Below are 12,780 nucleotides of genomic sequence, written 5' to 3' on the forward strand. Positions count from 1 at the left end.
GTCTCTTTGTATATGATATGATGATAGTTTTCTCAAAATAAGTAAAATGCTCATGAAGTGACTCAGAGCAGTTCTAGAACTTATGTTTATGTGTTCATGTACTCATATATTGAGGAGGCAGAGGCTGAAAACATTGTGAGCTTCAGTAGGCCTATGTGTAGTAAATTAAACCGAATGTTTGCGCCATTAATTTCCACGAGGGGCGGACTGGGAAAAAAATGTCAGGCCGGAAAATCTCACACTCATACACCCACAACAAATTCTGAAACATGGACAACCCTATTTTTTGTATGGACCTCACATAAATTGTTAAGTTTTACTATTTAAATGTTTTTTTGTTTTGTTTTTTCTGTTCTCATGTCAGATGTGTATGTATGTATGCATGTATGTATGTACCAGGAGCACCTTAAAAAACCACAACAAATTCCTCGTGTGTTTGCACACCTGGCGAATAAAGCTAATTCTGATTCTGATTCTGACACTTTGTATGAGTAGACAACAAAACCGCTCGTCTGTGCCATTTACATACACAGAGACACACAGAACATGCTGGATTCATATTTAAATAGTATTTTTGCGGCTTAATATTTACAGATGCTAGTCCATATTGCGACTCTATTTAAGTGTACTGACTTACTTTTGATTCATTCATCCAAACTTTGACAAATTCCGTGACATTCCGCGTCATACAGTAAATTCCATTTATATGACTGGATTCCACGATTCCGTCCGTGTTTTCTGCATTGCGGAAACAATAGTATTGAGGTGTTTTGCAACTTCAGTGTAACGTTAGTGGATTGTGATTTATTGCAACTTAAGGAACGTCTGCTGCTGCCTTACCTTTGAGAGACAACTGATGCTGCATGATCACTGAAGCAGCTCCAGTTAGCAAGCTCTTTCGGGGGGAGAATGAATTCCGCATTGATTGGTGATCGTGACTCCCAACAAATCAGATAAGCGGTGGGCGGAGACTGCTTTAGGCCACAGAGTGGTGAGTTCTGACAGGCTGCATCAGAGCCAAATAGCGCGTTTCAAAATTAAGTTATTTTATTGGCGAATCGGTTTTGAAAATGGCCAATACCGATAATCATAAAAATGCTTAATATCGGCGCCAATAATCGGCCAGGCCGATAATTGGTCGACCCCTAGTTGGTGTAGGGCAACAGAAAATACAGTTTGTAGGGATGTCCTGAGCCTATCTAAAGGATCGGGATCGGTGACGATGAAGCATTTTTTTCAACTGATCGTATCAGCTATCCTAAGCCGATTCTTACTTTAGGCAGCTGTCATTCCGGTGTTGTGCAGTAGGAGGCGGTATGCACCTTTAAGTGGGTTTGCCAACCGCCATTTAAAGGAAAAGAATATGCTCAAATATGTGAGCGTGACATGCGAGAACCATTGAGGTCTGTTCTAGTGCATCACACGTTTGAGCTTCCGTGTTCAGTGTATTTAATGTGCACGTTTGTAGCGATCATTCATTCTTTTTATCGTTTACATTTATCTGCAGTCGAGACGTCGTTGTCATAACGCATTGCTATAGGTAGACTGGCATTCTGACACCGCTAGGCCTGTCACAATAATCAATATATTGACTTATTGCACAATATATGTACATGACCTCAATAATTTTTGGTGACGCAATATATTGCCCATTATATTTACATAAAAATTAATGCAGTGCTTCCCACACATAGACTTTACTTGGGCGGGCTGCCCAGGTATATTAACGGCCACCCAAGTATATACGGAGAAACATTTTTGCTTTTATTTTTATCCTCATACTTTTTTTATCCGCCCTAAATAATGAAACCATCTGCAATCGATTAACTAGTGGAAAATCTCCCCTCGCCCTGCACGTTTGGTATCTGCTGGTTCTGTGTGCGCGAGAACTGTTTCCTCCCGCTGACGTTCCCTCGTGCGCTGCAGAGACGCGGTGGATATTTCACAAACACAGGGCTCGACAGTGCGGGCGCTTCAGACGCAAATAAAAATAGAGGTGCGCGAACTGTAAAATGTATTTAAGGAGCACGTGTGCGAATAAAGCAAAATCCCTCCGGGTGAGTTTTCTTAAATTTAATGTCTTAAAAAGTCTTCAATACATGAAATGGTAAAACAAACATCTTAATGATCATTTTAAGTCATCTTATATTTTGGGGATGGAAAAACATAAATCGCGATACAGCCTATCGATTATTAAACTTCAAAATGATTTCATAAAAAAAAAAAGAGCGCTGCACGTTGCAGTGTCACAAGGCGGCGCTGTTGCGCGTTCTACAGGCTCGCGCTTCAGACTGCTTCAAAGTGATTCTCAATCAATGCACATTTATGCCAAGCGATTACTTATGAACTCGAGTTGATGAATTATGACAATGTCTACTTTATGACCTTTATATAATATGTTTTAGACGGTTGTAAGAATGCATATTTTCTCTCTCATCTGAAGAATCATCCCGCAATAGTGTAGACATTTTAAAATAAGAGTCCCTGTGTATTTCTGGCTTGTTTATAATTAAAAGTCACACGTTAAGTTTTTTTTTTTTCCTAAGACTAAGAACATTATTTGACGCATATTATTCAATATATAGATTTTAATAATATCAGTAAAATCTGTGTCCCATTCACTGAGAGAGACACTATATGACAAAGTAAGGAGGACTCTACCATTTAAATGCTGTAATTTTGCATAATTTACAATGCATAATAATGCATAATATGAGTATGTAATTAAATGTAATAGTAGCCTAGGCAATTCAAATTCATTTCAATAAATAAAAATATTGTTTAAAAAAAACACACATTATATGTTATTTGTCACATGTAGCAGACCATTTTTGTGCCATGGGTAATAGGAGGATTTTCCACCTGGCTACCACCGCAAGTATGTTTCAAACCTGTGGGAAGCACTGCAGTATCACTATAGTTCTTACTGTAGTTATTGTTATAGTTATCGGTGTAGTTATCAGTATATGTCAATGTCTTAAAAAGTCTTCAATACATGAAATGGTAAAACAAACGTCTTATTGATCATTTTAAGTCGTCTTATTTTTTGAATTTCAGTAAATTAAAATATTGTTAAAAATCACACATTATTTGTTATTTGTCACATGTAGACCATTTTAAACTAATAACAAAACATACTTAGTCGCTGATTCAGAAGCGCCAGATTGTAATAGCAAAGTCGGAATTGACCCTTTTTTTTTTAGAAATAGCCTTTGTGCACAGCCACCCTTGTATTCTTCTAGGTTCAAAAAACTGTCGTCCATAAAATGCGTTGCACAAATTCGAACATCTGGGTTGTGCTGTTCTGTTGTAAATAAATCTTAACCAATGATTCCTAATTGCATCTACTTCCGGAAGGCCAAATAAAGTGCTTTTGCTTTCGCCTAGAAACACACAGCGTCTTCCTGACATGCTGCATCAACACTACTGCTGTTCCTGAAACCACGCCTTCTTTCTTTGCATGCACATTTGGGCGGTGTTATGCTAATATTTCCACATATATATATATTATTTTTTTTATTAATTTTTTTAAAATTATACTTTAAGTGTGCACCAAACATACATTCCTATAGGAATATGCAAGTATACAGGACTCGGTATCAGCAGATACTCAGTATTTAGACTCGGATCAGATTGGATCAGGGGCACAAAAAACCTGATTGGGACATCCCTAACAGTTTGTACAGTATAAAAACCATTACGCCTATGGAGAGTACTTTTTATTTTGTTTTGGAATGTGACTTTTATTTATTTTTTATTTTACCACTCCATTACCACAGTGCCATTACCTGAGCTGAGACACCTGTCTGTGCTTTGATCTGTAATCGTTCCGTACTGAACTGCATCGGACAGGAACCGTTACTCTGCATGCTCAGAACCGCTCGGCCCGATGGGAAAGCAGCTGATGTGATTTGTGTGTTTGTGTCAGAGTCTGGAGGAGACATGGACGTGGTTGTGACGTCAGATAAGGAGGTGAAGGTGGCCGCGGTGCGGGACGCGTTTCAGGAGGTGTTTGGTTTGGCCATGGTGACAGGAGAGGCCGGTCAGTCCAACATCGCCCCGCAGCCGCTGGGATACGCCGCAGGGGTCAAGGTGAGCACACCGTGTGGAGAGTCATGACAAGAGCTCTGTGATATGACAGGAAACACTGAACCATGAGACTTCAAACCATACGTGTTCATCAGAAGTGTGTGTGTGTGTGTGTGTGTGTGTGTGTGTGTGTGTAGGGAGCTCAGGAGCGCATTGACAGTCTGCGGCGTGCCGCTGTCATTCATGAGAAGCAGCCCGTGGTCTCTGTGGAAAACTTCATCGCAGAACTCTTCCCAGACAAGTAAGATCGGTTTATCCACAGTTCTAAAGCTGTCCCATCCATCAGACTGGATCTGAATCTGGGTCCAAATCTTTCCATTAATGGACATTACTTGCCACCTGGAACTGAATCCAGAGGCAGTTTTTAGCTCTGTAAGGGCAGTTTTTATAATTATAAATTACACAATTCTGCACTCTCACAAATGTGGTTATCACAGAACGATGACTTCAGTCGATCAGAATACTATATACTAGGGATGTAACGATTAACCGCGAGCCGGTTGAAAATCGATTCAAATATGTGACGATTCAGATCGGTTGAGATGCTCAACAAATCGCGATTCATTTAGGTGTAGCAGTTTATATGAATGTATGTCTGAGGGGAACTTACTGTCTTTAGAAAAGTTTAGATGGTATTTTTTCTTTTCATCTTGCCTCTGTATAATGCATATTAAAGTTCATAAGTTCAGCGCTGCTTTGTTTACAGCGGAAACCAAGGAAACACTGTATCATTGCTGTTCATAAGTGCAGCGCTGCTTTGTTTACAGCGGTAACCAAGGAAACACTGTATCATTGCTGTTCATAAGTGCAGCGCTGCTTTGTTTACAGCGGTAACCAAGGAAATGACATGTAAATAGCCTACAAAAAGTTTATAAATTGTGTAAAAAAAACGAACTCATTAGAGGGTAGGAATGCAATATTATTATTATTGCTATTACTGCTCTTGATTTTGTAATAACAGTGATTAATGTTGGTTAATAGAACACGTGTTTCCCCAAAATTGTGTTTGAGGAAGCCAAGAATCATTTATCAGGTAGTTGATTGCTTTTTACTCATTGCATCTCATTAGACTGCATATTAGTAGCAAGAAAAACAAAATAGTTATTCAAACTGGGAAGGACTTATAAACAGAAAGAGAGTGAAGAGCGTTCCCATCACTGAAGCAGTCGTCACAGAAATCACTGCACAGTTCATCTCTCACATCATATCTGCACCTTGTTGTTTATAATGAGGGAATCTGTGAGAGTGGGATTCAGTCAGTAAAGCAAACGTGCTGGGAAGAGCTTCATGTAGAGCTCTGAAGACACTCGTGAGAGAGTTGTGCTTCCTTTTCTCATGATAGGAGAAACTGAGCAGCCTTGTTCACGCTCTCTCGTCAGGTGGTTTGACATCGGCTGTCTGATCCTGGATGATCCAGGGAACGGGATTCACCTGGAGACGTTCACTCAGGCCACACCTGTGGCCCTGGAGCATGTGCAGCAGGTAACACTGCATCCTTCTGAGGAGCTGTTCAGAGTGATGCAGTGAGTGCATTTTCTCCCTTAGTTCGGTTTGCTTAGGCACATGTGAACATGGCAAACACTCTGATCTGCACCAAAATAATCTCCTGAACATGAGCTCTGGAGCAGTTCGGTTGTGGTGAGAAATCAGCAGCAAGGTATTCTTGGAGCTCTTTGGAGGTGCCCTGCAGTTGCCTCTGAGATTTTTTGTCTGAATAACATCACATTATCCAGCTTTCTCGAGAGACTGACTGGCATATTACTACAATCTTTTCTTGTTAAGACAGGGCACATTATTATGCAGCCCCAGAGGAGTGCCTAAACTTTTGCATAAAACTGTAAATCTGGATATACACTTCATACGTGTATGTAATGACTACAGATAAAGCCACAGTTAGGGCTGGGTGATATGGCACAAAAATAAAATATCGATTTTTTTGACCAACATTTGACCAATTCTCGGTTTTCATAGGCTACGATTTTTAACTAGTCAACTTGAAAATGTAACTACAACATGATTAAAGTAACTTTTTCTTTATTAACCCTCTAGTTAAAGAAAATTCTATTTCAAGTGCACCACATGATGTAAATGTTAAACAAATCACTTGTTAAAGGGGTCATATGAAAGAGCTTGTAACACTCCAAAGAGAAAGGAAAACTTGAAATCGAATGATATGACCCCTTTAAATATTTTTGCAGAAAAGATGCATGAACTACAACTAATTATACAAACTTGTCTTATACATATGTTCAGAAATAATACGAGGAAAATGCTTAAAAAAATTCTCAAAAGTCAAGGTAATTCAAATTTAAAAAATGACTTAAGGTATAACACCAGTGTCTACATTATTAACCAGTGCCTATTATTAACTTTAAATGCTCTGTAAAAACAATGAACAGCAGCTTCCGGTCTGTCACCGTGATGCAGACATGAAATATCAGACATACACTAGTAGTTCTTTACAGGTTTTTTTATTTGATTGCGCTGCTTTTCCCTTGTTTTTTTTGTGTAAACATGGATGTGTTTGACTGTTGTGCTCGCTGCTCTTGCAGCGTCTCATGCATGAAACAGCAGTCTAAAAACACAGCGCTCAAGTTAAAAAAAGCTCACTCCCATCTTCTTGCATGTGTTTCCTCTTCCACTGCTGCGTCGCATCTTTGTCAACTCAAAAGCACATTCAGTGTGAATGACACCCAGCGATATATTAATGGTCCTTCACTGAGCGCGTCACACGTGAGCGGTTAATCATTCTCTTCTCTTTACTGTTATCATATTGGCATATTGTCAAAGTGTCTAATTCTAACGTTTGGTAATATTTCTATTCAAAATCATGATTCCTCGATTTATAAAAACTAAAATCCTGGCAAAACATTAAATTCGAATTAATCAATAAAATTGGAAAAATCGCCCAGCCCTAGCCACAATAAGCCCATGGCCCTGCGTCAGTCCATCTTGATAGATGACGTTATGAGGAACAGGGACTGCAGATATACTGCGATATAGCTAACTCTGGCACAACATTGTCCCTTTTAAATAAATAACCAATGAGAGGACAGTTTTAATCACTTGCATAAACACATTTTGGTAAGCTTTGAAATGTTGCCTAGTGAAAGCAAACCGAACCAAGAAGTGTGCAACATTGTAACAGTTCAAGTTCCTGTTTCAGAACAAAGCTCTGAAAACACTTAGTGCTACACTAACAGCTAAAGAGCACTAAACTCTGTTTAAAGTGATGCATGTTTAGTGCTGTCATACTAACACGCTGGTGTGTGATGTTCTCCCGCAGGCGCAGGCGCTGACTCCTCCAGACTATAACCTGCGCTGGTCCGGTCTGCTGGTGACGGTCGGGGAGGTTCTGGAGAGAAGCGTGCCCAATGTCAGCCGCACAGACTGGCACCAGGCCTTCACCGGCATGCCCCGCCGGCAGATGATCTACTCCGCCGCCAAGGCTCTGGCTGGCATGTACAAACAGCGCTTGCCCTCCAGGACAGTGTGAGCGTCTTACGCCGTCACGTGACACGGACCACAGCTTCCCAGAATCACACGGGAATCCACATCTCATCCGCAGATGTCCTGTGTTCTCAGTCACGTCCCATTACAAGACTGAGCCCACTCTAAACGCCAAAACAAATAGAACCGTTACAGGGCAGAATAACTAATATCTAACTTTTAAATTATTGATTGAATTGAATATCATGTCCTTGATATTATATTTGAGTTTGATTGATATTAATAATTGACAAGGTCCCAGTCTCTACGATGGAATTTGATGGGAATAAAACCACGATTGCATCTGATGTTCTACAGCAAGACCGTTTTGCGCTCCTTCAAATGATCAGATCTCGCCAAGGAAAAAATTGTTCTCAAATTCATAACGCTTGTGTTTACATTTACAATCAAATACTTTGACTTGCAGATTTTTAAATTGAATTGAAGTTCATATCAATATTGTGAATGTATAATTTTGATGCTACGGTTTTGGATCTTATTTTATAGCATTTTCTTTTCAGCCTAATATGCAAACATTGTTACAGCATTGTGTTTGTCTGCATGTCCGTTTCTTTTTCAACTCCATGCTAGTCAGCGTTCACAGATGAAATCAGATCACCAGCTCTGCTGTTACTGTAGATGTTGTTACATTCTGAAATACTGGAGATGGGCGTTAGCGATGATGTGCAGCAGGATCATTGGCTGCCGGAGCATGACCTCTGATGTGTAGTCGTGGACTGAAAGAGTTGAGGACAAATCTAGAACTGCCTTTAAAAGTGTCTTTATATGTTTGTAAGATTTCTCCAGAACAACTGTGGATGATTTTATTCCATTGCATTTTACAAACGTGCCTTTGACCAGCAAACGAGTAAAAACTTTTTGTAAAGCATCATGTTTTTCCGTTGTGTTTTTGATGTGTATTCAGTGCCTTCAGGAAACTTCATCAGTCATGTTCTCTTTTTACTAATATGCAAAGACAGTTCTGAATGACTTGTTTATAGGTTTCTTCCACTACAAGCTCTGTGGTGCATTCACTGCTATGAGTTTGGGGTGGAATTTATCAGCTGTAGAGTGGAACTTTTCAGCAGCCTGCAAGTGTATGGTCTTCACCTTGTTCCGTTTCCTGCGTTAATACAGCTCCTAAGCCGATGTACTGGCATCTGTTTGCACTCTGAAGAGCTGACTGAAATCTGGAGGACTAAGTATGGGAGCTCTTTGCAGGGCTTCCTTTAGTTTAGACGCTCAAATGATTGTTGGCGCTCCCGAGACCATGCCCACAAGACATGCTTCTCTTTAAGGGCATGAAGAGGTGCTGAGTGCTCAGAATAGTTAGGTATAAAGTGGTGATACCAAGCCAAAGAATCCTTCCTTCTGAGAGGACTTCCTTCACATTCTTGGCAGTTGGCAAGTTATGGATGGCTTCAGCATTTAGCTCAAAGTAGACTTCACTTTTTAAGCGTACGTGAGGGTCAGCGTACAGTGCGCGTGATGCGAATTTCGTCATCAGAATAGTACACACACCATTTGATTTTTATGCGCAGGTCGCACATGCACATTGAAGTTATTTTGCAGTAATCAGTTGTTGCAAAAGGTGGCAGCACTGTCCCGGGCTGGTGTTTCACAGTAGAGAACGAAACTAAAGAGACAGAACAACAACAACAGACAGCTGCATTGACAAGCGCTTGTGAGCGAGAGGATATGAGAGAGCCTAGATTTGGTTTAAAAGAGTTCAAAAATATTTGTTATCGGTCATAACTTGTGGGGAAAGATAGAGCAGACTCTGGACATGGATGAAGCTTTCGAGAGCACATGTATTGACTGCCCACGTTCGCGCACAACATCAAATGGAGTTTACTTTGAAAGGCTACGCATTCGCTAGCGTATGCATACAAAAACAAAATATACTTTGTGCTTTAGAGGGTTCAGTCTTTACACTTCCTTCTGAGATGACATGACCCAGGAACGAAAGGGACCTTTTTTAACAGGTTAAATTTTTTTCAAGTTTCCAGCTTTGCAAACAGCTGCCCTAAATGCCCAAAGTGATCCTGAATATACACAAAGCCGGATACACAACAATATCATCTGTATAGACGAAACATCTACCTCCTGTAAGATTGTGTCCACTTGCAATTCATTTCAGTGAGATCGCTATAATCGCTGGAAGATCACAGCAGCATATTTCCAACCAAATGGTAGATGAATGAACTCATATTGTGCAGACTTGGTAACAAAAGCAGTTTTGGAAATGCTATTTTCCTCCATACAGACCTGCGAATAACCGCTCTTCAGATCCAATGTGCTGAAAACTGAGGCTCCATATAAAGAAGCAAGTATGTCCTGCACAGGGAAGGAGTCTAATGGAGTTCTTGCATTTAAGGACCTGTAGTCTATGCAAATGCGTAAACTAGCTTCTTTTTTTGGCACCAATATGATGGGAGCAGTCTATGGGAAAGTGGATGGACTTCATCGCTGATGATGGAAGTTCTCAGTACACACTGTAGGCCAAGCAATGAGAAGACTTTCTAACTGCTGTTCTTTAATGACAGTTCTTGTGGACTCATTGATCTGAACAGCAGCAAATGTGAAATGAAACCTGGTAACCTCAAGATTCTTTTATTGTCACTATACTAAAAGTGCAGTGAAATTAGAGTAATCCGTACAGTGCAATCACACATAAATTAGTGCAAGCTAAACATCTAATTTAATTAGAAAACAAACAGTAACAGCAAAATGAACAGTCAGATATTGCACAGAAATTTTGCACGGTGAGCAGAAAGTGCTGCATGATATTGCACACAATAAAAGAGAGGTAAGTGCAACCACGGTCAAGCCGCCACACAGCAGCAAAACGGCAACAGATGAATTTCTATAAAATAATTACCCGATTTGGTCATTAGCCACACATACTCTAACATTTTAAAATGACATCTTTAAATAACAAACAACTTACAAAATACCATATAAGGACCTACCTGCAGCACAATTAACTGGCTCTCAATAAGAGTGGTGAACAATCCACCAATACTGCCTGGATCATGCCTGAAATGCGTTGAAGCGGTTGAACACCCTCAGGCCCACGCCCAGAGTTAGAGAAGAATTCCAACCTTATACAGGTTGTGGCGTTGACTACAAGTTCAATGCTTGACGCACATCAAATAGTTCTTGCGACACGATCAACATACAGCCTGTATACCATGCCGGAAGAAAACGGAAGTAAAGAGAAATCGCCGCGCTTTTTAAAGGGGCCGTGAACTTGACTTCCGCCCAGCGCCATCCACCCACACAGAAAGGAAAACCCACTAAAGGGGATCACCCCATTACATCTACCCCTGGCTTTTCTATAGCATTAGTCGACTAATCGCACGTTTATTAATAAACAATTTAAATTTATAATGAGCATTATAATGAGCCTTTAATTGCATACATAGCCTAATAAGCGCTCAAGTACACGCATAAAGTTTGCCACAGTGCACCGCAGAAGCTATGATTATGAATGTGTCAGGGAAAAACAGTAAGGAGGCTGCATTAACATTTTAATAATTCACTGATAAATAGATGAACTCGGCGACACTGACTCCGCAGTACTAGTGGATGTTTCATATGGATTACATAATCTGAGAATTTGTTTTCCATTTGAATTGGTTCATTTGAAAGTAGACTCTCTCTATATATTTTTTAATGTCTGTAAGGCAAAGATATACACAGAGTTTTGCGTTCAAGTTCACAGACCGAGACGGCAGAAAGCGCATCATGTTTGCTTTCCTTATTTTACAAAAGCACGTTTTGTTGTTATTGTGAGTGCACACAAATAAACGTAGAGTCTTTACAGATTTGAAAGATGTATTACTCTTATCCGTGACCAAAAATGAGGGATTATTTTAAGAGTAAGTGAGCGCACCGGTGTAGTGCCGAATTCTGACCCCCGCCAGATTATTACCCCCCTAGTATTGGTAGATTTAGGGTTAGGTGTGGGGGAGGGCTTAGGATTAGGGGTGGGGGTTGGGATTAGGCAATCAGGTAGCGATTTCAACGAGGGGGCTAATAATTTGGCAGGGAGTCGAAAATGGGCACAACAACGGCGCCTCCATCTGTCCTGCAGCGAGCTACTGTTTCCACGCTCCACAGACACTTGAATAGCAGACATTTCTCTAGGTTAACATTAGATTGAGCGGCCGTGTAAAGTTGCTAATACTTACATATTTCTGATGATAAGCCATATTTGAGGTTGATGAATGATAGTCGAGCATTTGTCCTGCCCGTCGATGTATACTGTATTACCATAGACCAGCCGTTAACGATCTGTCCGTCACGGACTGCATGACTTCGCCCATGTAATTTTTTTAATTAATTTTTTTCTGCGACTAATAAAATGTTGGTCGACCAAGCCTCTTCTGGTCGACTAACGATTAGTCGACTATTAGGGGCAGCCCTAGTTGTGTGTGTGTGTGTACGCTGACAGCGTTCAGCTCCCGTATAGTGCTGGGGTAAAAGCTGTTCTTAATTACCCAACAGGATTATTGCAATGTCACCGTACTGTTAAATTAGAATTCCATTTCCTGCTTTAGAGACTTACTTAGCTTGAGTTGCAGGCCGAAATTTTTGAAGTAGTTAACTATTTTTTCCCTGATGGACCGTACAGCAATGTGCTGCTGGAAATAATAACCGGGAGGTACTTAACTGGGGCCATGGATCTTACCCATGTCATTATTGAAGAAGCCTTCTCTGGGGAACCATACCTCTTAATTTTCAGCTTGTCCATTCTATATCCCATCACGATGGAAGCATCCAGAACAGTTATCTTCTGGCCACTGTCAAACATTATATAGGGTTTAACGAAGCTTGTCTTCTTTGTGATAAGAGGTTCAACCCATGTCTTGATAGTATTGTTCCTCAGCATGTTCTGTTTTCCATGTCAGTGCAGAACAATGTATAGACATAGTGCAGACTACAGATGCATGAATCAGCTCAAATGTCATCCGAATTCGCAAAAAAAAAATTGTCAGCTTTCCACCAACCACCCGCACATACGATTTTCTCTGATTTGTCTTGGATCTGTTTAACCTCCTGTTTAGCAAGTGAATCCCGCAGTTGTGTCTGTAAATTACTGCTTGACAAAAAAATGATGCTTGAAACTAGGGATGCACTGATACCACTTTTTCCAGTACTCGCCCGATACCGATACTTTTATTTTTGGTACTTGCC

At 40.4% G+C, this 12,780-nt stretch overlaps 1 protein-coding gene across 1 annotated transcript in view; it reads left to right on the forward strand.

Moving 5' to 3' along the window:
* The window catches only part of LOC107657494 (protein PRRC1), a 20,758-nt gene extending 12,292 nt beyond the window's left edge, over nt 1-8,466 (forward strand). The window contains exons 4-7 of the mRNA XM_016445601.1: nt 3,929-4,092; nt 4,227-4,330; nt 5,469-5,571; nt 7,376-8,466. Of these exons, the coding sequence (XP_016301087.1) occupies nt 3,929-4,092; nt 4,227-4,330; nt 5,469-5,571; nt 7,376-7,585 (581 nt within the window). The 3' untranslated portion in view covers nt 7,586-8,466. The remainder of the gene's footprint in view (nt 1-3,928; nt 4,093-4,226; nt 4,331-5,468; nt 5,572-7,375) is intronic.
* The last annotated feature ends 4,314 nt before the right edge of the window (nt 8,467-12,780 follow it).

Source organism: Sinocyclocheilus anshuiensis, unplaced genomic scaffold (assembly GCF_001515605.1).
Source record: "Sinocyclocheilus anshuiensis isolate Anshui unplaced genomic scaffold, SAMN03320099.WGS_v1.1 scaffold2271, whole genome shotgun sequence".
NCBI classification, from domain to species: Eukaryota; Metazoa; Chordata; class Actinopteri; order Cypriniformes; family Cyprinidae; genus Sinocyclocheilus; species Sinocyclocheilus anshuiensis.